General features: G+C 33.9%; 2 protein-coding genes across 5 annotated transcripts; both read left to right on the forward strand.

The window, feature by feature from the left end:
• The first annotated feature begins 211 nt into the window (after nt 1–211).
• TfIIFalpha (transcription factor IIFalpha) lies at nt 212–14,588 on the forward strand. 2 transcript variants are annotated; one of them, XM_080174691.1, is made up of 16 exons: nt 212–361; nt 1,387–1,471; nt 1,941–2,042; nt 3,214–3,318; nt 4,387–4,505; nt 5,020–5,110; nt 7,821–7,886; nt 8,335–8,418; nt 8,703–8,835; nt 10,137–10,195; nt 10,752–10,835; nt 11,092–11,140; nt 11,419–11,525; nt 12,018–12,117; nt 13,310–13,412; nt 13,792–14,588. In XM_080174691.1, the coding sequence occupies exons 1-16, from the start codon at nt 324–326 to the stop codon at nt 13,907–13,909; spliced, it is 1,443 nt and encodes a 480-aa protein (XP_080030817.1). In that variant the 5' UTR covers nt 212–323; the 3' UTR covers nt 13,910–14,588. The 2 variants fall into 2 exon arrangements, with proteins under 2 accessions (XP_080030817.1, XP_080030818.1); XM_080174692.1 differs by lacking the exons at nt 13,310–13,412; nt 13,792–14,588 and adding an exon at nt 13,006–13,121.
• On the forward strand, nt 14,579–26,397 carry LOC145330104 (uncharacterized). Of its 3 annotated transcripts, none has more exons than XM_080174688.1 (13): nt 14,579–14,674; nt 15,299–15,378; nt 16,150–16,215; nt 17,725–17,849; nt 18,610–18,852; nt 19,243–19,348; nt 20,183–20,226; nt 20,659–20,758; nt 21,511–21,575; nt 22,116–22,277; nt 23,771–23,904; nt 24,646–25,912; nt 26,227–26,397. In XM_080174688.1, the coding sequence occupies exons 2-12, from the start codon at nt 15,302–15,304 to the stop codon at nt 25,399–25,401; spliced, it is 1,878 nt and encodes a 625-aa protein (XP_080030814.1). In that variant the 5' UTR covers nt 14,579–14,674; nt 15,299–15,301; the 3' UTR covers nt 25,402–25,912; nt 26,227–26,397. The 3 variants fall into 3 exon arrangements, with proteins under 3 accessions (XP_080030814.1, XP_080030815.1, XP_080030816.1); XM_080174689.1 differs by having other exon boundaries at nt 26,242–26,397; XM_080174690.1 differs by having other exon boundaries at nt 24,646–25,867; nt 26,242–26,397.

A 26,397-nucleotide genomic window follows, 5' to 3' on the forward strand; every position in this document is an offset into this window, starting at 1 on the left:
ACAACAAAAAAATACTCTAAATATATTCTTGATAATGTTTACCCTGTGTTTATTGAAGAAAATAATTTCAAGTGTGGCTTCAAAACCGATTAATATCCTCTAGAACCGGTTCGCAGCCATACTGAAAAATTATGTATAGCATCTTATTATATCAAGTTTTCTACGAATATTAAAATAAAAATTTTAAATTAAAACCAGGTTTCCAGCCCTCGGGGCTAACAAAACTGGTTTTAATCTTATAATTTTTCATTTTGATATTCGCGGAAAGCTGTCTATAATACGATGCGATAAACAACTATTTCAGATTTTGAAGTGATAAAAAAATGTCTGAGGGAGCTCAAGACCAAGAGTTTACTGTTAGGTAAAATCCTCCAGGGATATTAAGGGATAAGACAGTGTTACACAAATTGATCTACATCTCCAATGATGATAAACAAAATAAATTACCCCTGTTGTATATTAAAAATTTTGGTAAGAAAGTATCGAAACTAGGTATTAGTTTGGAATCAACCAATCAAAATTCAATTTAATGAAAGTACCAGAAGATTTTGAAATGACAAATAAGATAAAGAAGCTTATAAAACTTTTGGTTATTTACAATTTACAGTCCAATGTTTCCTCCCTCCATGGGTAAAATATGCCACAACAGAACAAATCATAATGTAAACCTACCTATCACTATCACAAGCGTGCGGAAGGGGCGGGTATCACTATCCAACCTTTGGATACACACCTTTTTTGTTTTACACAAAAGTTTTTGAAAACATATATCATTATTTGGTGGCTGATTAACTCTTCGAACTTGTTTAAAAATCTTAATTGTTTCAAACTTTTCAACCATTAATTTCATCTACTCATGTGGATGTGCATCAATTTATTTTCCAATGTCTTATCCCGTAAAATTCCTGTGAAAGCAACCATGCATATTCAAAACATAGAAGAAAAGACCTGGTGTAAAGTTGATTCTAAATTGTTTTTATACTCTGTTTTCACTAATTGACCTTGTTGATCTCAAATTCATTTGACAGGCTTTTTCACCTTGATTCACACTATTCTTGTTGTTATTTTACTAGATAAACAATAATTTGACAATTAACCAGCTGAAACCGAGAAATAGGGGCTATTAGACTGTAAATAAAATTGGTATTCATAGTTTAATAACCCCGATATCTTATTCGTTGGATCAAAAGCTATGACTACTTAACTTGTTCCAAACTTGAAAACCAATGATTTTAACTTACAAACGGTGTGGGTAATTTTGTCTATCAGCATTTGGGATATATATCCGTTTATCGTCCATTGTTTTATCCCTGGCTTTTTTAGTAAAACATCTGAAATTCGGAATATTTAACTATGTGTTTAATTGGTTTTTAACTTAATTTCCAGGGTACCTAACTCAACCGAAAAGAAAAGCTACCATGTGATGAAATACAATAACTCTCTGAAAGTGGACTTCAGCAGTTGGTCTCAGGTATAGTAGAACTCAAGTGTATGTATGTATGTAACCCTGCTTCTGTGAAGTTAGGATTCAGATGTACACGGAGGTTTAAGTGAGAATCCTTTGGTCAATCGTAGATTGGTATGCTTCGCGCGCAGCTGAGTGTATTCTATGTTACATTACGATACTCGTGTAAGCTAGGTGCTCTATCATTACATCATCGTGGTCTATACTTTTGGCAGTTGTTCTGTATTAAGCCACCCTAAATAATGACACTTTCATTTGATTAAGAAGCTTCGAAGTATGGCTTCGAATCCTATTAATATCCGCCATACTGAAAACTCATGTATTTTATCGTATTACAGACAATTTTCCACAAATATTGAAATAAAAATCATAAAATCATTACCAGTTTGTCAGTCCGGGCCATTAATTTTTACTTAAACATCCGCGGAAAGCTGTCAATAATACGATGCGATATTGAACTATTTGGTTTATCCAGGTTCGTATGGTGCGTGAGAATAATCAGAAGTTTTTAAATCTGAACCAACAAGAAGAACAACCAAAGTTTGGAGCTGGCTCTGCTTTTGGCAAAGATATGAAGGTATATCTTACTCTTTATGTCGGTAGCAAAGGACCTCGCTAACTGCTGAACCGATATAGTTCTCCTTTACAGTGAGGCTTTTTATAGGTCCTGAGATGGTTTTAGGCTATTTTTCTTCCCTCCCATATCCCTTGGAACAAAGAGCCCCTACATGCCTTGGGCACAGCAGCTAGTAAGTAAGTTTTTTTTTGTCTGAAGCTTAAGATTTAAGTAACTACTGAACCGATTGAGTTCTCCATTTTAGGGAAGCTTCACATAGGCCCTGGGATCTTATTAGACTATTTATTTTCAGAATTAAGTTATTAAGTTTTGGGATGATTTTAAGCTATTTTTCTCTGCCCTCTGAATACATAACCACTAGATGCAAGGGGTGTAGACGCTAGTGCTTAATACATTAAAAGAGAAAAATGGCACCTAATCAATAAACATTCATCTTGGCCCATTTACATGCGCTGCGCGCTTTTGTGATTTTCTTTGTTATTCCAGAATAACCTTAAACTGGTATTAATAGCTGTGCGGGAAAAATTTATCTTTGATTCTTTTTTTTGAGGGGGGGTTGTCCTGGTCGATATGGCGAAATCAACATTAGACTTAATAAAATCCTCTAATATCCAAAGTTTTAAAACAACGTTATTTTATTCGTTGGCTCCAGGGTTTCGGATCCGCATTGATTTTTTGCGGATCCGGATCCGGATCCTCCAAATTAGGTCAGTGCGGATCCGGATCCTACCGGATCCGGTTCCGGATCCTTGACAATAAAAATAAAATCACCAAACTTTTCAAAAATATTTATTCTTTAATTTGAAGTCAAAAATACTTTATATTTTCAAGTCTGACCCTAAACCTCAAAGATTGGCTCTCATCAAGAGAATGTCTGAGATTTTATATAAATTGAGGTAGATTTTTCCATTTTTTCCGCATTTTTATAGAAAATATGCGGATCCTTGCGGATCCGGATCCGAAACCCTGGTTGGCTCATAAACTTCTTAGACTTTTTATTGAATTTTGATCTGTTGTATCCAAACTTTTCAATCAATAATTTTGATTTTATACAGAAGGGGTAAATTTGTTTTAAATCATTGGGAAATATATCAGTTAATCCTCCCATTTTCTTATCCCTTAAGATTCCTTAAAATTATAGATTTTTATAACAAATAAATTTAATATTCAGGAAGAGGCTCGACGTAAGAAGCTGGGTATTATTTCCAAGAAGTATAAGCCAGAAGACCAACCCTGGCTGCTCAAGGTTGGCGGCAAAACTGGCAAAAAATTCAAGGTTTGTACATATTTTTATTCACGGAAGAAGAGTATTTTGAATATTACTGGTCCCAAAAGTTTTACAAAGATGTTTTTATGTTGACTTACACACTATTAGAAGTTTTATTGATTGGGTTGTGCAAACTACAAGTGTTCAGACTTATCCACCAAGGATTTTAATCTATAAGGGTTATGTTGTTTTTTATTTTAATTGCGAAAGTAAAATAATGTATAGTACATTGTCTTATACCTTAAGATCCCTGACCAAAATCATAGGTATAGCATTATAATTTTAAGCAAAAAATGGGATCTACTGCAGTTCACGGTAAAATATTGCTGGTAACGAATATTGCTAAAAATCTATGAATTTAAAAGGCTGCTAGCTGCCAAACGGCTGAACGCACAGATCATGCCCGTACGCTGTTTTAAGCGGCATAAGAAAGCCTACAAATAATCTGGAATATCCATAAATCAATAATGCATAATTATCTCGCAGTGTATAGAAATGCGCGAAAAAGGCCTATTTTACGCGTTTTTTCTTCAGTGAAGCTTTTATTGTGCATCATTGGATCTTGGCTATTCCAGATTATTTGTAGGCCTTCTTATATCGCTTAAAATGATGTGCGGGTATGATCTGTACGTTCAGCCGTTTGGCAGCTAGCAGACTTTAAAATTCATAGATTTTCAGCAATATTCGTTACCAGCAATATTTTACCGTGAACTGCAGTAGATCCAAAAAATGTTACAAGAATAAATAGGAATACATACCAAATTGAGTCAGGGATATAAATGAATAAGACAATGGCCGATAAATTGATGTACATCCCCAATGAATGATGATACACAAAATTACAATTGCGAATTTTTAGTGAAAACGTTTGGACACTCAATTTAATGAATCAGCCTATCAAATTCATTAAAAGTCCCCAAAGTTGTTAAGCCAACGAATAAGAAAACGTTATTAAAAACTTTTGGGACTAGTGTAATAAACAACCCATTGTCCCCTTCCATCCTGGTTAGAACACCTCAAGTAGACCATTGAGTTGAGTTGAGGATTTTTATAATTTGATATTTATTTTATTTGCAGGGTGTAAGGGAAGGAGGTATAAATGCGAACACAACGTATTATTTGTTCACACATGGCAAGGATGGGGTGGTACAAGCCTATCCTATTTCTGAGTGGTACAACTTTAACTCAATCAACAGGTATGATTTACCACGCCTAAGACACTAAAAAACTAAATCAAAATGAGAGTTACAGCACTATGATTTTGCATTGCAGTTGTTTTTATGTTTAATGGTACAATGTGTAACAGTAAAGAAACAGCAGCAGGACTGCTGCTTCCTCCGATAATCCTCGTTTCCCGCCGAATTCTTTTGAGTTTTTTTCTCTCCAAATTAGACATTTTTATCATTTGAGACAGACTTTTAAGTCCCTGAATAGTTTAATTATTTATCTCATCGTATCATAAACAGCTTTCAAGGGATATAAAAATGAAAAATTATAAGATTAAAACCATTTTTTTAACCCCGTGATGATGAAGGTCCAGAGTAAAAAAACTGGTTTCAATTTTAGTTTTTTTTTCAATTTTCGTGGAAAATTGTCTATAATACGATGCTTTACATGATTTGTTAGTGTGGCCGAAAACTAGTTCTAATCGAGATAATATTAATCGGTTTCGAAGCCATACTGTAAAAAAAATGTTTTTGTATGTTCCAGGTATAAAACTCTGGACGTGGACGAAGCAGAGGAGAAGTGGGCACAGCGGGGCAAAATATTGAACAAATGGTCATCACATTTCAATAAGAAGGTTAGTTCTGTTGTAAATACCCGCATCCGGAACGGGTAGAATTTTTCGTTAATTTATGCATGTTAGAGTCTATTCTAAACTTTGCATAGGGATTCCTGTAGTAGTTAGGTATGATTTAAAAAGCGTAGCAACTGTTACCAGAATGTCTGTATGTCCATTTTTAACATGTTGATTTTTAACAACAAAGGGGACTATCCACGAACCAGAGCAAGTGATTCTAAGCATCTTCCAGCATTGACCCATAGTATTTTTTTTAGTGAATATACTAGGTTTATGTTTAATATTTGCTTTATCGACTAAAAAGTTAGGTTTCACCATGGTTATATATGAAAAACTGAAATGTAAAGCAATTTTTGAAGCAATATCATAAAATGCTTTTTTGAGTTCAAAGCATCAAATGTTGTAAATTGCAAAAGTACAGTAATTAAACTGTTTACAAGTTACCAACCCTTTTTTCTAAATATACATTTTTAATCATAATAATTTATTTTGTGTCAAAGCTTTTAAACAACAGTTTGAACTCATCAAAACATTAGATGATATTGCACCAAACAATGCTTAACATTTCAAAGTTTTTTTTCATATAAAACCATGGTGAAACCTAACTTTTTAGTCGATAAAGCAAATATTAAACATAAACCTAGTATGTATATTTACTTAAACAAGGATGACAACATCCATAAAAGCGAAGCTCTGAAACGGTAGGACAAACGGACATTAACACTTGTACAATGTCAGAACTGAATAATCAGAATGCGAATGTATAAAAGTCAAAGCAAAATTGTAAGTAAATTTGTTGAAAAACTGCTTGATACAGGATAATGATTATGGACATACTTACATTTTTAGGACTTGATTATAGAGTTGCTTCGCTTATAATATTGAACTTTATTGTCCCAGGAATCAGTATACCAAAAATCAGACCAATCGGATAATTAGGTCACATACAAATTTGTTGTTAAAAATGTAAAAAAGATCAACATGTTTAAAATGGACGTACGGACTTTCTGGTAATGATTATAGAGTTGCTACGCTTTCTAACCCGTACCTAACTATTACAGGAATCACCATACAAAATTTTAAATCGATAGGACAATTCTAACATGCCTAAATTAACGAAAAAAGCTATTTAAAAAAGTAAAAAAAAATCAACATGTTTTAAATGGACGTACGGACATTTTGGTAATGATTATAGAGTTGCTACGCTTTCTAAATCGTACCTAACTACTAAAGGAATCACCGTGCAAAATTTGAAATCGATAGGACAATTCTAACATGTCTAAATTAACGAAAAAAGCTATACGTGACGGACGGACGGACGGACGGACGTACGGATGGACCGACCCTAATTATAGAAAAGCTTCGCTTTTAAAAATACTATGGGTCAATGCTGGAAGATGCTTAGAATCACTTGCTCTTGTTGGTGGATAGTCCTCTTTTGTCTGATTTTATAACGATGCTATACATTATTTTTATGTCTGAGAACATGTTCTAATATAGCGAATAATAATCTTTTTCTAACCATACTGGAAATTTTTAACCTTCATTGTTCTTTCCCTCCCTAAGTATAGTACACAACTTTTATGACTCAGTTTGATAACATTGTTTACATTACACAGTGGGACAAACACAGGACTAAAACTTAGTTTTACGATTTACAGCACATGAAAGCATATGAAATAAAAACTAAGTTTATATTAAAATTATGTCTTGATAGAAAGCCTTATTTAAATAACTACATTATTCTAAGACTTGAAAATTTATCCCGCATTTTGCAATCATTTTCAATTTATTTTGTCTCTTGTAGAAGTAAATCAAGCAATATTAGCTTGGTCGTTTTAGATTTTTAGATTTAATTGAATTTCAATGCTAATTGTCCCGCTGTGCATTGGTAATCTAAGTATATTGTGCAGTAGCTATATAACTTTTAAACTTGTAATACATTCTATATTAATTAAGATTTATTTTTAAGTTAATAAAAGTTTGGCTTTTCTATAAATAGGGTCGGTCCGTCCATCTGTAACATAGACCTAACCCATTTATCGTGTAGAATAGTCCTATCGATTTTAAACTGGTTATTAAATGCGTAGTTAATAGTTATTCTATATTTGTTAACGTATGCATGTCTTGACTTTCCGAATTGTTGGTAGAAAATACTTTTTTAGTAGCGAATCTAAAAACATTTGCCTTTTTTGTTTTTAAAGTGTAACCCCGCGGGGCCTTGTATATCTTGCGGGGTTACCCTGTACTCAAAAAAACTAACATATCTTGCCTTGAAGTAAAACAAACAAAAGGAAACTGTCCCCCCCCCCCCCCATATTTTTTTTTCAATTAGGGTGGTGGGGTCTCTGTACTACGCTAGGCACTTTACAGGAAAAACAGCTTATTGTTCTTTTTTTTATCGCTGCTATAAAAAAAAGTAGGAATTGAATGAAAGATTTTTTTTGGTTCATAGAAGAAAAGTACCTAGCAGGTTTTGTCGTATTTTCACATTTGCTTTTGATAGGTTATTTTAGGTTAGGTTAGGTTTTGTTTTGTTAATGTTAATGTTATTTTAGGTTAGGCTAGGTTTTGTTTTGTTAATGTTAATGATTGCCCCGCAAATATGGAGATATATTTAGGGACTAGAGATAGTGAAACCCGCTCCTTCTTTTCTTTCCATAATCCTTTTTTTTTATTTGTTGTTCTATCTCTGTATCCCTGTTCTTAGGTGAAAGCTGGAGGAGAAGAAGGGGAAGGGGATGATGGTGAACCAGAAGAGGGAAAGAAATCCAAGGTAAACTTTCAGAATCAATTGTGACGCGCCCATTGCTTTGACGAGGATCATGCCGTGTCATACAAAAGATATCATCTATAAAACTTAAATAAATCATTGGCAGGCGCACTTGATTATTGTGATAACAATATGGGGCCTTCATTGAAACATTATAGCTAGATTTTCCAGGATAAAGTCAATGGTCATGCTACCAATTGTTTGGGGGGGGGGGGGGTTATGGGCGGATGAGCGGAGTTGGAGTACAAGGAAGAGATAAAATGTGGGAAATTCATTCACTGATACACATATACACTGGTTAGTTACTTATAAAGAAGCATTACCACTGTTAAATAATTTAATATTTAATAAGGGTGAAAAAGTCCACATATTATTACCAATAGGCTTACACACACTGTAAATTTACTTATAGAATAGATTTGGCACTGATGATTGAATTATTATTTATCAGGGTGGTAAAGGTAAAGACTTCAAGGTGTCTGACATGGATGATTGGGAGAATGAGGATGACGATTTTGGCTCCGAATCAGATAAGGTAACCTTTGAGTTACTTCTATTGAAGTGGTTTGTTGCAGGGATCTAAAGGGATAAGACAATGGCCGATAAATTTATGTAATCCCTAATGATGTTAGACAAAATTACCCCTTCTTTAGCCTAAAATAAATGGTTGAAACGTTTGATCACCAAGCAATAAAAATTCAAAATTGTTAAGCCAATGAACAAGAAAACTTTATTGTAAAACTTTGGGGACTAGTGTATTAAACAGCTCAATTTCCCCTCCCTCTTCCTGAGCTATACTACTTATAAAATATTTTTCAGGAGAAGGGAGAAAGTTCTGATGACGAGGGAGGCAAGAAGAAGCGAGGCAAAGATTCTAAAAAGAAGGCAAAGAAAAAGAAAGGAAGTGATGATGATGAGGCATTTGAGGACAGTGATGATGGAGATGATGAAGGTATAATTAGTGGTTGAAACGTTTATACACTAGGGTGGGTCGATCTTGGACATATTAATCTGAGACCAAAGGGGGAACTTGCACATGATTTTTATAATGGACCTTTTAAGACACTGGTGATATAAATAATGAAGGTTTTAGCAGGGATCTAAAAACATAAGACAAAAGTCGATAAACTGCCGTACATCCCCAATGATGACACACAAAGTTACCCCTTCTGTAGTTCGAAATTAGTGGTTGAAATGTAGGGTGGGTCGATTTTGGACATTTTTATCTGAGACCAAATCGGGAACTTGCACATGATTTTTATAATGAGGCCTTTGAAGACATTGGTGATATAAATAATGAAGGTTTTAGCAGGGATCTAAAGGAATAAGACAATGGTCGATAAACTGACGTACATCCCCAATGATGACACACAAAGTTACCCCTTCTGTAGTTTGAAATTAGTGGTTGAAATGTAGGGTGGGTCGATTTTGGACATTTTTATCTGAGACCAAATGGGGAACTTGCACATGATTTTTATAATGAGGCCTTTGAGGACCTGAATAATGGGGATGATGAAGGTATCAGTTGGTTAATAAATGTTTATGTGTAGATGTATAACCAAGACAACTAACAGGTTCCAGAGGTGGGGACCTTTTTCATCTGCTGGCAAATTGCTTTCTCTCTCTTTTGTTGTGACTTGGCTATTTTAATATTTCCGATGCTTTTGGCTGATAATCAAAGACCCAAGTAAAAGTCTGCACAGGGTCCCACTCCCCACTCAGTGGAAATGCAGTTATTCAACCCTTGCCCCCTCTATTCTTTTACCTTGTAAAGATAAAGATTGTCCCGTCTATAGAAAAGGTACTTAATATTTCATCGGTCATAAAATAAATTTGAAAATTTTTAAAATGTGCTAAAAAAAGCCAAACAATACTTTTGGAAAACTCTTCCAAAATGAGAACATTCAAAAAAGTTTTTAAACAGGTAATTTTTGCACACTTCAAAATGTTGAATGCATTGGATTGTCAATTTTTGTATTTTAGCAAAATATTACAATTTTTATTTTTAACCAGAATTTTTTAAAGAGTTTTTATACCAATGAGCATGCAATATGTAATATTATTTTCCGCAAGTAATACAACAAAATATAAATATTTTTTAAAAATATGTGAGAAAGGTTTTGTGATTTTTTTCTGGAATATATTTATATTCTTGATTTTAATAAATGCCCTTTAAATCTCTATGCCCGTATTCCCATCCATGATTTTTTGTTCTTCGCTTCTTTTGAATGTTGTCAATGTTGTTAATTACAGGAAGAGAAGTTGATTACATGAGTGACGAATCAAGTGACAGTGAGGATGAATTACTTGAGGTAAATATTCACCCCCATCCCCAAAAAAACTAGGAGGGTTTTTTTATTTATTGCAACAAAGTTATATTTTTTTAATAATGATGATAATAAAAGGGATAAGACAATGTATAAATTATTGGTGGAAAAGTTTTGACACTACTAATTTGCACTAACTTATCACGATTTAATTAAAGTAACCAACGTTTTTAAACCAACCAATGAGAAAAAGTGTTAGTAAAACTTTGGGTTCCAGTTCCAGCTTTTTTCCCCTGGTGATTTCCACTACCTACGGATTTTGTCATCAGAAGGAATGGGACATTGAGCTGTTTATTACACCAGTTACAATATTTTTAAGATATGTAACGTTTTCTTATTTAGCTTAAAAACTGTGGGGACTTTTTTGAATTTTGGTTGGTAGGTTTATAAATATGAGTGTCCAAACTTTTCTCTAATTGTAATCTAGAGAAGGGGTAATTTTGTGCTTCTTCCTGAAGGATGTAATCAATTAATCGGCCATTGCCTTATCTCTTTAGATCTCTGTGTTGCCATCCTTGCTTATGCTTTTATTTATTTCTAGGAGGCTAACATCAAGGGTGTTGATCAAGATGAAGGTCTATCCAAAATGTTGGACAGTGATTCTTCCAGCGATGAAGAAAATAAGGTAGGGATAGAAGGGTATAATATTTCTAACAAAGTTTGATAAAAACTTGTATTAGTAGGGACGGACTAAAGGGAATTTGATTTGATAGAGAGCTGCCTAAACCTGCCTGGTTAAAATCGGTGTCGGGCCGGATCAACCCTGGTGAGCAGTTGACTGATAAGAATCGATACCGAAAAGGATTCTTTTTTCTATATTGGCATTTTCACAAAAAGAAAAATGTTTTTAATGTTTACCTATTGAAATGTCTACTTTTTAGGATAAGAAGGATGACGAAAATGAAGACAAAGACGACAAGAAGAAGAAAAAGGAATGGGCGACATTTTTTTCTTCAAGTTTTTTCCATTTTTTAATATTTAGGGTTAAATTGGGCTTTTTGTAACTAGTCCACAAAGTTTTATAATGACATTTTCTTATTCGTTGACTCAACAACTTTGGTGATGAGTTAGGTGATTTCAAATACCCCATACAAAATCGGGACAGGGTCCCAACCCTGAGGTCAAGGTTACATTTAGCTCACACCCCCTCTATTCTTTTACTTTCTTAACTGAACATATTATTGGAATAAATGTTGTTGATGGTGGCCAGGATGAAGATGGGGAGGAAGGTACAGGTGGTAAGAAGAAGGGGAAGGGTAAGGGAAGCAAGAACAACTCTAGAGCAGCTACGCCAACTGAAGAGGTTGTTGATAAGGTAAGAAGAAGGGGAAGGGTAAGGGTAAGGGAAGCAAGAACAACTCTCTAGCAGCTACGCTTACAGAAGAGGTTGTTGATAAGGTAAGAAGAAGGGGAAAGGTAAGGGAAGCAAGAACAACTCTCTAGCAGCTACGCTTACAGAAGAGGTTGTTGATAAGGTTAGTAATCCAATGTTTGAAGAATTTTAAATTTTTAGCTTTGCTCCTTATGGGAATAATTTTCTTCTTGTGGTTAACATTAACTATAACAACAATTGTTGTGCTTTACTCTAAAGTGCTTGTCGAGCACTGAATTCTTCCCCCATTCCCACCTTATTATTATATTAAGAGGGGTATCTTTTTTTATTGCGGTTGGAGCCAATATAAACTAAACTTACCTAACATAAAAGTACCCCCCCCCCCCTCTATTTCAATTTCTTTTAAAATAAGATAGGAGGGGAACCAGACACTTAAAGGGAAAGCACCCCTGATTTAAAAAAAAAATATTTTAGAGTGAGAAGGCTGAGAAGAGAAAGGCGATGGTGGCCAACATTATTGAAGGAAATGAACCTGCACCCAAGAAATCAAAGTTTTCTTCTACTCCTAGCCAAAGTAAGATTGTTTTTTAAACAAGGACATCCATAAAAACGCAGCCTTGAAACCCTAGGACAAACGAACATTAACACTTGAAGAGTGTCAGAACTAAATAACCAGAATTTACCTACATTAGGTATAGGATTTGATTATAGAGTTGCTTCGCCTATAACATTGTACTTTTTTGTAGTAGGAATCAATTTTCCAAAAATCATTTAAATAGGATAATTATATCAAACAAAAAAATGTTGTCAGAAAGGTAAAAAATCATCATGTTTTAAATGGACGTTGGACTTTTTGGTAACGATTATAGAGTTTCTACGCTTTCTTAAACGTACATTACCATTAAAGAAATCAAGATGAAAATTTTGAAATCAATAGGACAATTCTAACATGTATAAACTAACGAAAAGAGCTAACCGTTAAGGGAGATTTAACACGTGGCCCAATGGTTTGTCGGGCATCGCGTTTTCATGTCGTGAAAAAGTTTTTGTGCTATCTTCCTTTACTTATCCTGTACTTTTATCTATTAAGTTTCGTTATTAATATTGCAAATGTTTCTTGCAGATTTTTTTCTCTTTGATATTGTACTGATAAACAAAATTTCAAAAAGCTTGGCTGATTTTTAACTGTAATCGTCCTAAGGTATCTAAAGGGATTAGACAATAGCCAATTAATTGATGTACATCCCCAATGATGATTCACAAAACCATCCCTTATGTAGATTACTATTAGTGGTTAAAACGTTTTGAAACTCAACCTAATAAACCAACTAATCAAAATTCAAAAAATGTCCACAAAGTTGATAATCCAATGAAAAGGAAAACTTTATTATAAAGCTTTGAGGACTAGTGTTTTAAACAGTCTAATTTTCCTCCCTCCCTGAAACGTCCTTGTTTTTTAAAGGTTCAACTCCGCATAGAAGCAGTGACACAGTATCTGAAGAAATAGTTTTCAGATATAATCATCCTTCCTATTTAAGGTTCAACTCTGCATGGAAGCAGTGATACAGTATCTGAAGAAACAGTTATCAGATATAATCATTGCTATTTAAGGTTCAACTCTGCATGAAAGCAGTGACACAGTATCTGAAGAAACAGTTATCAGATATAATCATTGCTATTTAAGGTTCAACTCTGAGTCTGCATGGAAGTAGTGATACAGTATCTGAAGAAACAGTTATCAGATATAATTATCCTTGCTATTTAAGGTTCAACTCCGGCTGGAAGCAGTGATACAGTATCTGAGGAAACAGTTATCAGATATCTGAAGAGAAGACCTATGACCACCACAGACTTGGTCAAGAAGTTTAGGTAATTTTCATATTTAAGGGATTTATAAACTTTGGGGACCAGTGTAATAAACAGCCCAATAGCCCTTCCCTTGCTGTGGAAATTCAAGATTTTATAAAAGTTCCCCAAAGTTTTAAAGCCAACAAATAAAAGAATGGGTTAATAAAATTTGTTGGGACCAATTTAGTTTACAGTCCAATGTGAAGTTAGAATATCAGATGCACACGGTGATCGGATTTGAGAATTATTTGGCTAATTGTTTATTAGTAAGCTTTGCGCACAGCTGAGTGTATTCTATGATACATTACAAGCTGACCCTCAATTCTCATGGAAGCTACAGTTCAATTTTTTCTCCCCTTCCTGTGTTATTATTTATAATAATCAACAAAACCAAATTAAGGACTAAGAAGACAGGGATCAATAATGCTCAGTTGGTCCCCTTGCTCAGCTCTATTCTCAAGAAGATCAACCCACACAAACAGAAGGTCAAGGGGGTCACATATCTCTCCCTCAAGTGAGGAGGACAGAGGTCACCTCCAGTGGATCTAACTTGTTGTAAAAGTTATTTATGTATAGTTAAAGTTTGTTATGAAGGTTCTATCAAATCATTTTTTTTGGTAAAATTATAAATTCATCTAAGTATTTTTAGTTTATGTGAAGGTGACTGTTATTTTGATCTAATTTAATCATTTAGGGTTTGTGTATACCTCATTTTCCCCACCCTCTAGTTTTTTCCTTCTTTCACATATCAATGTTTCTTGTTATTTCCCCCCCAATCCCTTTAGCAGGAGATAACATGCAGAATATACATCGCTGTCTTTTTGATCTTTGCCGTCTACTTAAACAATATTATTTTTGTATTTATTCCAAATTGGTGATTTATATTGTGATATATAATCATATTTTTATAGATCTTAGGTATGATAATAGTGAAATTTAAAATTTTCGATTTGTATTTCATCATTGTATAATGTGTATTATTATGTATTTAAGTAAAGCATTAAGCGAAATAATCTTTAATAGTGTATTTATTATTCCAGTATGGCTTTGAAACCAATGGATTAGATAACTATCTGCGAATGATAATAAGTCCCATAATCTAAATTCTTGAAATAATTTTAAATATTTAAAGTTTTTTATATAAAATCTGTTAAATATTGTAATTCATTCAGTTTTATTATTATTTTCAGATAAAAATGTATACTTAATTAAATGTCAAAGTGATAAAAATAACACAAAAATGTAAATAATTTAAAGATCGTTTGATGTTGTGAAAAAGCCACGTAAGTTTTATTGTATTTAATTTTAATCTTTATGTAAAATAGATGTCTGTCTGTGTGTGTGTGTGAGTGTATGTGTTGTGTACCGAAGGCGCTAACCACTGAACCGATATGGTTCTCCTTTACACTGTAGCCCTGGGAAGGTGGATAAATATTTATTGTTTTAAACTGAAAATGAGCAGGGGTCAACTTGAACTAATCCCCCCCCCCTCCTAATACGCTTCTAGGGGAGAACCGCTAGTATTTACAGAAATCGGTTAATACAGAGCTATTAAAAGAGAATTTAAACAGTTCAGACTTGAGATAGGCCTTTGTAGTTGAGCTCTCTAAAAGGTTAGGCCATATTTGACAAAGGGTAGGATGCGGTCAGACTGGAAATGTGGTTTTGTGCACTTATATGATAAATATTACTTCTTTTCTCTAATTCAAAAGAACTAAAAATTGTCATTTTTATGGTCTAAATTAAGTCTGTACACGAATGGACATGAATTTTTATTTCTTTTGAAAAGGAATTTTTTTTCTAGATCTAATCTTATTTAATTTCAAGTCCAACAATGTGTTGTATCTTTAATGTTTTCATACTGACTTTACGAGATTCCTGTTCATATTAGGTATAATATTTACTAGGATATGGCTGAGACTGGAGATGGACGTGTGACCTGCCAGTTGTGCGGCTACAGACCTCTGCAAACTAATCTGGCAATTCAGTAAGTTATAACTTAAAAATATTTTCTACTAGCGAGCGGATGCACCCCTAGAGGCCTCCAACGGGCACTTGAGGAAGGAGGGAGGAATAAACCACAATTTTTAAAATAAAATGTACCTAAAAATTACCTAGGGAGGATTTTTTCCCATGGGTGATTATGGCACTGCAGTTATAGGTCCATCGAAGTATGGGTCCCATGTAGATGTTGGCATTATAACATGACCCTGTTTAATTCTTATTTATTAATAAGTAAGGTTTGTGTAATCGTCAGGCACTTTGAGGAAAAGCACCAAATATTTTAGGTTTGGCAATCCGTATCCGAATCCAGGACCCTGCCAATTTTGGAATCCGAATCCGGAATCCTTTTTTTAATAGCGGATTCGGATTCTTAATTGGTAGGCTAAAATTAGCGTCTTGAGCTTTTTCTTTCAACTCCCCCTTTTTGAAGGCAAAGATTATCATCATTATATATACCTAATATCTTTTAAAATCTGGTTCAATTCTCGGAAGTTAATTATAGAGAACATTAAGAACATTAATTTTTAGGACAAATGTAGCACTTAAATTTTTATAAAAAAAAAGCCTTTAAAAATATGGCTAGAATCCAGAATCCGCCAAAAATAAGAATCCGGAATCCGCGAGAATCCGCCATTTTTTGGACAGATTTTTGTAAGAATCCGAATCCGGTCCAAAAATTTGACGGATTGCCATCCCTAAAATATTTTTTTATTATTTTATTGGAAATTTTAATATTTAAATCATTATTTTTCAGGGGGCATTTAGTTCGACACAGACTGAATGAAAAGTTTGACTTTTTTGTACAGCTGCATTTACAAATGTAAGTATTTTTAGTAATTATTCGATGGAGAGAAATAAAATACCATTTTTTGCCGTGTTGGAAGAGTGACGCATATTTCAGATCTCAGTTTTCGCGATTTGAGAAAAAAATATCTTTATATCATAGCGAATTAAATAATCTTGCACGTATCGCTTGTATCGTATGAGTAAAATAAATATCGAAAACTGAGGTCTGAAATTTGCGTCACCCTTGCAACATTGCGTATGAACGCGTACGACCGCGAGAAACGGCATTTTATTACTCTCCATCAGTTATTCAAAGTAGGTTGGTGGGGAGCATAATGGATTTATTATTACTTGGATCTTACACCAGATCATTATGTACTCTAATAAAGTTAATCTCGTAGCTGGCTAAAATAATGACAAATCCATCCACCCCATTTATGTAGCATTTTCCCTTCCCACTGGATGAACGAATCGACCAAAAAATGTGTCCATGTTAGTAACCTAAATTGCCGACAAGGGGGGGGGGGAAGTTCTGACACATTTGCGTAAACGGTGAGTATAGGCTTTATCTTTGGACTGAGAGGATAGGTTATTAGGGATAAAATCATTCTTATATAACGAATTTCCCCCCGATTTAAGATTTTTTGGATAGGCCTCCAGGTTCCGGAGCTCCAGGCCTCCAGGTGGTCTCTGTACAGGTAAAAATGAAAAATAAAATTTTTTTTTTTAAAGTTACAGGTCAACTTATAAAACAAAATATGCATCTTTTTTAGTATTATTCACATATTTGAAGAAAAAATATGCATATTTTGTTTTATAAGTTGATTTTTAACTTAAAAAAAAATTTTTTTTTTCATTTTTTACCTGTACAGAGACCACCTGGAGGCCTGGAGCTCCAAAACCTGGAGGCCTATCCAAAAAATCTTAAATCTGGGGGAAATTCATCATATAAGAATGATTTTATCCCTAATAACCTATCCTCTCAGTCCAAAGATAAAGCCTATACTCACCGTTTACGCAAATGTGTCAGAACTTCCCCCCCCCCCCCCTTGTTACCCTGTCATAATATACGTAATCTATATCCATTAGGGGCATAAATGAACACTACATTCTTATTTAAATTATTGAAATTTACAATTTTTTTAAGCATTGAGACTGAAAAAAGCACACAGAAACATTTACAAATGGTCAATTTAAAGTATAAGTGAAAACACCTCATCTGCTAATCTCAAAATTATTTTGACATTCCTATAGTGGAGATTTTCTGAGATAGTTCTATTTGGTACAATATTACAGGGAGGGAGGGGACATTGAAATGAATATTGCACTAGTCCCCAAAGTTTAATGTTAACGTTTCGAATTCGTTGGCTTAACAACTTTAGGGTTATTGATTGGTTGATGTATAAAATTGTTTCAATCGCTAATTATAATCTACAGAAGGGGTAAATTTATGTATCATCATTGGAGATTTGCATCATTTTATAGGCCATTATCTTATCCCCGATGATATCTGACAATTTTAAAAATCTATTGAAATATTTAGCAAAGACGACAATTATTCGCTGGAAAGAATACTGGAGAACAACCTGTGTAACCTGACCAACAACACAAGACCTGATCATGGAAAATCTTTTAATACAACAGAAACACAAACAGATTCTTCTGATGGTAAGTAAAGAGTAATATATTGTAGTAAGGAAAGGGGCAGTTTATTACACCAGGCCCCAATGTTTTATATTCAAGTTTTCCCTTTTGTTGGCTTGACAGCTTTTATTGAAATTTGATTAGTTGGTTCATTAAGTTAAGTGTCTTCCAACCGTTTCAACCACTAATTGTAATAAATAAAAGGGGTAATTTTGTATATCATTGGAGATACACATCAATTTATCGGCCACTGTCCTTACCCTTGAATATATTGATACGTGGGTCAACACGTAGCGCATCCGCTCGTCCTTGGAGAGGTGATAGGTTCGAATCTCGGCTTAACACCGCGTCATATCTAAAGACGTTTAAAATTTCTCCAACTGCTGATATGTCAGATGCGCTACATTAATAGTTAGAGAAGGGATAATGTCTTTGCCCAAAACAGGCGCAACTTATTACCATGCACAGTTAGGACTTCCAGACAAAGGTGATGCAATCAAAGAGTTGGTTGTTACTTAATCTAATACGACGGGTGTTTGGACAGAAAAGGAGATATTTTGATTATGTGAAAACCTTTTAAAATCTATTTATATCTTTCATTTATTTATATGGGTGTATATTCTGCATCCTCTTAAAGGAAGGGGGGGGGGGGGGAGTTCTGAAAATATTTTTCAATTTTTCCCCTTCCTTGCTGGAAAAAAACTAGAAGGGGAAAAAATATAAAAATTTCCAGCAGGGGAAAAAATAAATCCTGTGCAGAATATACACCCATGAATATTTATAGAAACACTTAATGATGAATATGACACAGAATCAAATGATGAAATTGAAGAACGGATAGCTGTACAAGATCATGACTCCTCCCTATATTATTCAACACAAGATTCACAAAGAAAATCTCCAAACACAAATCAAAAAAATCCGCCAAGAAATAAGATAAAAACTCTGGATTTTGGTGTTCAATATTCATACAGCCCAGGAACTGAGTGCAAGAAAGTTCAAACATATATTTCTTGTTCAGATCAAGGTATTGATTTGATTTCCAGTATGGCTTTAAAAACGATTGATATCCGTTTGAGTAGAACCGGTTCTCAGCTGGCACAGTACAATTATGTATAGAATTTTATAACAGATGATTTTCTACGTACATTAAAATAAAATTTCATAAAATTAATACCTACCTGTTTTGATGGCTTGGGATATCGGGTTTAAACTGGTTTTAATCTTAAATTTTCTTATTTTAATATCTGTGGAAAGCTGTGTATTTTACAATGCAATAGATAATTTAGGTACAGCTTCCAAAATTGTTTATTTTTTTTCAAATTAGCAACAGTGTTGATATTTTTTTGAGATAATGGATCCCGGGATACCGTTAACTGTACCTGACAATTTAATTATATTTATTTATCTAATTTAGCAAGTCAAACATCACAGACAACCAACTCAGTGCAAGTGAATGGTTCAAGCCAGACCAATGCAAGATTAGAGCTGATGACTAAAAGTGTACAAACTTCCTTTTCTAGGCAAACATGCATTACGTGATTTAAAATAATGTCAGCAAAATATCTTTAGTCTAAAAAAAAATTTTGATCTAATTCGGCGAGAAATTATAAACAAGGATGATAACAAACAAAAAAAACGAAGCTCTAAAACGGTAGGACAAACGAACATTAACACTTGTAGAGTATCAGAGTAAATAAAATTTGTTGCATAAATACGGGATAAATTAAAAGGACATACTTTTATTTTTAGTGTTTGATTATACTTTGTAGTGTTAGAGATGTCTCGCTTATAATTTTGTACCTTGTTCTTGGAATTATTATTACAAAAATAAAAATATTACAAAGGGGGGAGGCGGATGTGCCACTTTTTTAAACCAATAGTAAAACGCGCATGATCTCAGCCCATTAAAGAGTTAAAACTCTAAAATTCAACACAGCAGTTGCTTTTATGAAGAACAGTATGGAACTGTGAAGAAACGGCAGCGGAACTGCCGCTCCCGCCGAAAACCGCCGTTTTCCGCCGAAATTTGTTATGCCTTTTTTTCGCTAAACTAGACAGTTCTCAATCATCTGAGATAAACTTTTTTTTCATAAAAATTTCCCTTATATTTTCACGTGACACTTGTAATATTTCAAACATGTTAATATTAAAACAAATTGCAAGTGTAAAATCTTATACCTCAAGTGAAAATATACCTAAGGGAAATTTTTATAAAAAAATGTTTTTCTCAGATGATTGAAAATTGTCTATTATTTGTTTAAATAAGTGGCACATCCGCCCCCCCCCCCCCCCTTATAAAAAAAACTTTGCTTTTAATAAATATATCATTAAAAACAATGCTATTGTAATTGCAGGGTACAACAGAGTACACAAACTGAACAGATTTCGTTTCTTACAGGTATAGGTACACTTGTAGTTTCAGGAAGTTTTTTGTTTGTCTGTCTATCTGCCAATAAATGTATTACCAGACAACTACCCGGAACCCCTGTTGGGGAACTTTTTCGTCTGCGGGAAAATTGCTTTCTGCTTTTTTGTATAGTGACTTGGCTGCAGGGGTGCATATTCTGCAAAAGTGACCCTGCTAAGGGGTGAGGGGAGGGGGTAAAAAAATATGTGGATGGGGGAAAATATGTAAAAATTAAGAGAACTGAAAACATTTTTTTCCATTTCCCCCCCCCCCCTTCCTAGGTGAAAAAATTATTGCAGTAAAAAATCATAAAATTAATACTAGCTTTTTTTGTCCAGGGTGTTCGGCCCCTCGGGGTTTTGATTTTAAATTTTGATATCCACTGAAAGCTGTCTATAATATAAATATTAATTATAATTGTAGAAGCAACAACACAATATGAAACAGATGAGGCTACCAGCACCCGTCCAAACAGCCCTGTTCTTACAGATGAAATATCAGATGATGATATCTTCTATAACAGGCATTGTTATGTTTTTAAAAACTTTTTAATTTTTCTAGAAATCGATATATTACCAGATTTTCATACACTTTAATTAGGTTATACTCGCAGCTGGCTAAAATAACGATCCACCAGCCGCTTTTCCCCATTCCCTCTCCTCCCTGCACTGGATGTACGAACTAACCAATAAATGAGGTCAATATTAACAACCTAAATTGACATTAAATTTTCCCCTGTCAGTAATTCCACGTATACTATATCCATTATTACAGGTCCTGTGAATGTTTTAAACTTTTTTTGTGGGAGGGTATCACCAGTACCACCACCCCATGAGAAATCACCCCTAGAAAAGAATTACTTTAATTTTAAACCAGGGTTGTATATTCTGCAAAATTGACCCTGCTAAAGGTGTGGAGGGGGAGGGGGGGGGGGGGGGGGTAAAAAAACATGTGGTTTGGGGGAAAAAATGTAAAAATTAATAGAACTGAAAACATTCTTTCCAACCCCCCCCCCCTTCCTTGGTAAAAAAAATAAATAAAAAATATGTGGAAGGGGGTAAAAATAAATAAAATAGAGTTCTTTTAATAATTTTCCCTCCTTATTGGTGGAATAAACTAAAGGGGAAGAAAAATCAAAAAAGTTTTAGCAGGGGAAAAAAATGAATCTTGTGCAGAATATACACCCCTGTTTTAAACTTTAACTGCCTCTAGGGGATGCTGCTAGTTAATAAATGAAATAATAGTAAAGAACATGACATATGATGTATAATGCAGTGAATGTGAAAGTATTGTTTCCCAACCAAATAATATTATCAATTATCCATCTGCAAACCAACAAGGTAAACATTATCTAGTATGGCTTCGAAACCGCTAGATTAGAATCGGTTCTAAGCCATTCTGAAAAACCACGTATTGTATTATATCCAGTTTTCTACGAATATTAAAACGTACAATTATAATATTGAAACCTGTTTTTTTTATCTGCGGAAAGCTGTTTATAATATTATGCGATAAATAACTATTGCAGTACGGCATCTAATCAGAGATTAATTTTCGCTGAATTGTAACCGGTTATGGGCCGAAAAATGAAATAAATATCATAGAATTAACCCCGAACCTTCTTAAACAAGGATGATGATATCCAATAAGTAACGAAATCACGAAATCTTTATAAAAAGAATTTGTGTCTTTTAAAGCATGAACAACAGACAGACGGACAAAAGGCTATATGCCAAAATGGCATAGAAATCTTCACTGAATTTCAGCTGTATTATCTTAAATAGTAGCCTCGAAAATCACATTTCCTCCATAGCGTTACGGGCGAATATACAGACAAGTAGCTTTGTATGATTTTTACTTTTATTAATCTTACTTTTTAGGTGAACAGTTCATATCTGCTTATATGTCCTACTTGAACACAAAGGGATCCAATGATGATATTCTAGAAGAAGAATTATCCTCTGATTATTCTTATAATAGTCCTCCGTGTAAAAGGTTTAATCTCAACCTTTCAGATACGAATTATAAGTTTGTGGTCAGAAGTAAGTCTAGTTTTTCTTTTGAAAAAAAAATCATGGGTGTATATTCTACATGGGATCCCCGGCTCAGGGGGGGGGGGGGGAATAAAAATTAAGTGGTTGGAGGGGGAAAAAATGTAAAAATTAAGAAAAATGAAAACATTTATTCCATTCCCCCCTCCCCCCCCCCCTCCTTGGTGAAAAGAAACTAAAAAATTTGTGATAGGAGGGATAAAATAAATAAAATATAGAGTTCTTTAAATATTTTTCCATTTTCCCCCCTACTTAATGAGAAAACACTAGGGGGAGGGAAAAAAAAAAAAAAATTGTAGCTAGAGAAAAAAATTAAATCTTGTGCAGAATATACACCCCTGAAAAAAATAAAGATTTTTTCGGTCCTACGACAAACGCAGGAGTCCCAAACGTCGGAGTGGACACCTAACCTAACCTATTTTTGACCATCTTATAGGTTTTTTAAATGCCTAACCCTGCGGGGGGCTTATTTGTTCATTCATATCTTAACCTAACCTAATCTGTATAGAAGTACTTAATAAAATTAATATTTTAACACTCCTGCGTTTGTCCACCTCGACGTTTGGGACTCCTGCGTTTGTCCTGGAACCATTTTTTCCCCTCAAACTGTTTGCGGGCACAGAACCCATCCCCCCCTCTCTTAATAATGCAATGGGGTATTTTTTTCTTATATCTAACCTAAAATAAGACACAAGCACGAACATGTATCCCTATCCTCTCCTTATTTTTAAGGGAAGGGGCGGTTGTGACACTTTTTGAAACCAAAACTAAAGTAATTCAAGTAAAAAAAATGGAGTTCCGGCACTGAAATTGGGAATTTGAAGAGGTGCAATGTGAAATTGTGAAGAAAAGTGGGTGAAACCGCCGTTTCCCGCCTTAAACAATTCGGCGATAGCGGTTGTTCCGCCGCCGTTGATTCACAGTTGCACACTCTTTAAAGCAACTGCAATAGCAAACTTCAGTGGTTTAACGCTTTTATTTAGTTGAGTTCCTTTGACTTTCAGTTTTGGTTACAAAAAGTGTCACAACTGCCTCCCCCCTTTATTTCTAAATAAAGGGCAGGGTGGGGAGGTTTGAGTATTTATGCTCGATTAGTTACGTTGAGGGAAACCGAATTTAAATCATCAGTGCGAAAAATAAATCTAAGCCGTATTAGTGTTTTAATCTTTAAAATCTTCGCTTTCAGATGTCCGTAAGGCTGCTAAAAAGTACTAGATAAGAGCTTATTTTTTTGCACAATTCCAGAAAGTTAGGTGCAAGCTTCTAGTCAAATGCGCTTATTATGTCAAATTAATCTTAATTATACCTAACAAAATGCATACCTAGAAATGCAAGAAAAATTACCCTCTTTATAAACTAGTATTAACTATGAGTGACCATAGAAATAAAACTAAAAAAATATGCCTTTCTTGGGTGATTTTTTATGTTATTTGTAATACCAAGAATTTTCAATAGTTGTTTTACTTTACTACCTACCTATTTAGGAAAGTCAAAAGATCTGATTGAAAGTATAGAAGAAGCACCTGAGTCTAGTAAAGCTAGTGATGTTGATATCAGTGAATCAATAGAAGACATTCAACAGTACATAACAGCTACTGCAAAGAAGGACGAGAAACAGGTAGATATATAATTTAGATGTTATTATTGTAATCAAATTTAAAGGAATCTCTAGTACATAAGATTCTTTTAAATGACTAAAAACATTATGGTACTCGGAACTCAAAGGCAAATATGCGTTTTTATGTGTTTTTGAGAAAAAAAATGCAAATATTTTTTACTTCTACCAATGATTTTTTTAATGCTTTCTCGTCATTTGTATGGCCCTTAGGACCTCCAGAAAATTAAGCCCTCAAACCTTTACTAAAAACAAGTTTTTATAGTCCGTCATTTTTTTTATATTTTCGATCATGCATTGGGCCATAATTCTGTCATAAATGCTTACAAAACAGACCTTTTGCGACCTTATATAATAACATAGTTTCTGTACAAGCTAAGTAAAGTTTAAGTTTTGAAATAGATAATTCAAGGAAAATGATAGAAAAATACCTACTTATAATATTATATTGGAGTTTAACACTATCGGAATGACCTTGTGTCGACTCTCAACTGGGTTCTTTGAAAATCAACCAATGGTAACAGGAATATTAACACAGCCAAATAGCAAAAAACATTTTGATAGCAGACTAAAAAGGTCATTAAAAGAGGGAGGGAGTTATTTATCTGTATATAAATCTATACTATGGAACTGTTCTAATAATAAACCATCTCCATACTTTTCTCTGCATTTAGGTAAATGTAAGAGTATAACAACCATTGAGTACGCGATCCAAAATCATTGATATTTAATTATTTATTTCAGGTGAGTAAAGAAGGATTTCTTCAATCACTAGATCTCAAGAAGAAGTCACCAGTTAAAAAGTTAAAGAGAACTTCTTCACTAGACAAATATGCCAAGTTAAGAACGCCCAAAGTAAGAGTTAATATTAAGAAACTGTTCTTTCCTACTCTGACAACTGTTTTCATTGATGACCAAGATGGTATAAATCACTGCACAGACATTGATAGACAAAAAATTGTTGCTGCGGAAAAGACCAAAAATGCTGCCATTGAAAAAATGAACGTTGATGAGGATTTTATTATAATTACTGATTCTGAAAGTGGCGAAGAGGAACAAGAAATAAGTGTTGATGTACCTGAACCCTCAAATACTCTGAAAGATTATCAATGTGTAATATGCAATAAAAAATTCTCAAGCAAAGGCCATACTCAATCACACATTATTACTGCTCACAAAGAACTGACACCAGCTGATGTTAAAGAGTGTTTCAACCAGCTTAACAATGAACAACACATCAACTTCACCAATGATCAGAGCAAGTTTGGAAGGAATAGAAAATCAAGAAAAGATTATTCCTGTACGTTACATAGAAAACATTCTTGTCCTTTATGCGATGAAGTTTATAAATATAAGTATCAGCTGCTTGTACATTTGACTGCAGAGCACAAGAGCAAGACAAATTCTTACACCTGTCCAAAATGCGGAAAACATTTTGGTGTGTGTGTAACGTTTTTGAACCATATCTTGTTGAATCACACTCAGGATAAATCACAATAGAAACAATTGTAGCAATTATAATAGTTATTTTTCGCATTGTATTATACACAGCTTTCCGCGGATATTAAAATTATAAGATTAAAACAAAAATTAAATAAGTAGGTACCTATTATGATTTTGATTTTAATATATATGGAAAATTATCTGTAATACGATGCCATACATGATTTTTCAGTATGGCTGAGAACCGGATTTAATCCAGGGGATATTAATCGGTTTCAAAGTTATACTGGAAAGAATATTGCATATCTTGTAATACACTTTGAGGTACCTTAAATCTTTAAACTTTATAAAGATGAAAAAAGGCTATGATATTGAAAAAAAATACTTTAAAAAAGGTGCTTTTAAAAATGACAACCTAGTGCCTTTGTAATATTTCAACTTTTTTCCAAATAATATTGAAAAAAAAAGGAAGACTGTGAAAATTCTACTCCATAATTATTTGTATATTATCTGTATAAATCATGTAAATTAATTAAGCACTGTTGCCCATTTAACCGTCAAACTAAAAGTTGTGTCAATAATCTATTTAGATCAATTCTATTCACCTGGGCTCTGCCCCCCCCCCCCCCCCTATAAGGGGGTGGGGGTTAATGCAGCCATATCGTAATCAGTGCTATCAGTTACTTTTTAACTTTTTGTTCGTTTTAGCGAAAATAGTAAACCTACCAAGGATTACTCATGCCAAGTTTCATAATGAAATTCGGATTTTAAGTGCCATTTGTGCCATGTTTACGAGATGGGTGCATTAAAATCCCCCCCCCCCCCTCCGTTTTTGGGCAATTTTCTTACTGTACTAAAAAGACACAACGTCTGACCTGAAAGTGAAATGGTGAATAGTGCGTTAGTTACAAATGTAAATTATAGAGTATCTTCGCTACTAAACAATGTAAACTGAATTATCTGTAAATCAGAGTTTGATAAACCACAGTAAATTTCATGTTGATCTCATTTAAAAATTTGATATTTTTATAAATAAAAAGTTAAATTGAAAAA

The sequence above is a fragment of the Acartia tonsa genome, chromosome 10 (assembly GCF_053477335.1).
Source record: "Acartia tonsa isolate MP-2025a chromosome 10, ASM5347733v1, whole genome shotgun sequence".
NCBI lineage: Eukaryota > Metazoa > Arthropoda > Copepoda > Calanoida > Acartiidae > Acartia > Acartia tonsa.

Excerpts from the sequence above, each read along its gene's own strand:
- TfIIFalpha (XM_080174691.1), top strand. The coding sequence starts at position 324 with ATGTCTGAGGGAGCTCAAGACCAAGAGTTTACTGTTAG. Across the intron at positions 11,141-11,418 it reads AGACGACAAGAAGAAGAAAA|AGGATGAAGATGGGGAGGAA; the intron begins AGGAATGGGCGA and ends TTGATGGTGGCC. Across the intron at positions 13,413-13,791 it reads GACTTGGTCAAGAAGTTTAG|GACTAAGAAGACAGGGATCA; the intron begins GTAATTTTCATA and ends AACCAAATTAAG.
- LOC145330104 (XM_080174688.1), top strand. The coding sequence starts at position 15,302 with ATGGCTGAGACTGGAGATGGACGTGTGACCTGCCAGTTGTGCGGCTAC. Across the intron at positions 16,216-17,724 it reads GTACAGCTGCATTTACAAAT|CAAAGACGACAATTATTCGC; the intron begins GTAAGTATTTTT and ends TGAAATATTTAG. Across the intron at positions 22,278-23,770 it reads TTATAAGTTTGTGGTCAGAA|GAAAGTCAAAAGATCTGATT; the intron begins GTAAGTCTAGTT and ends CTACCTATTTAG.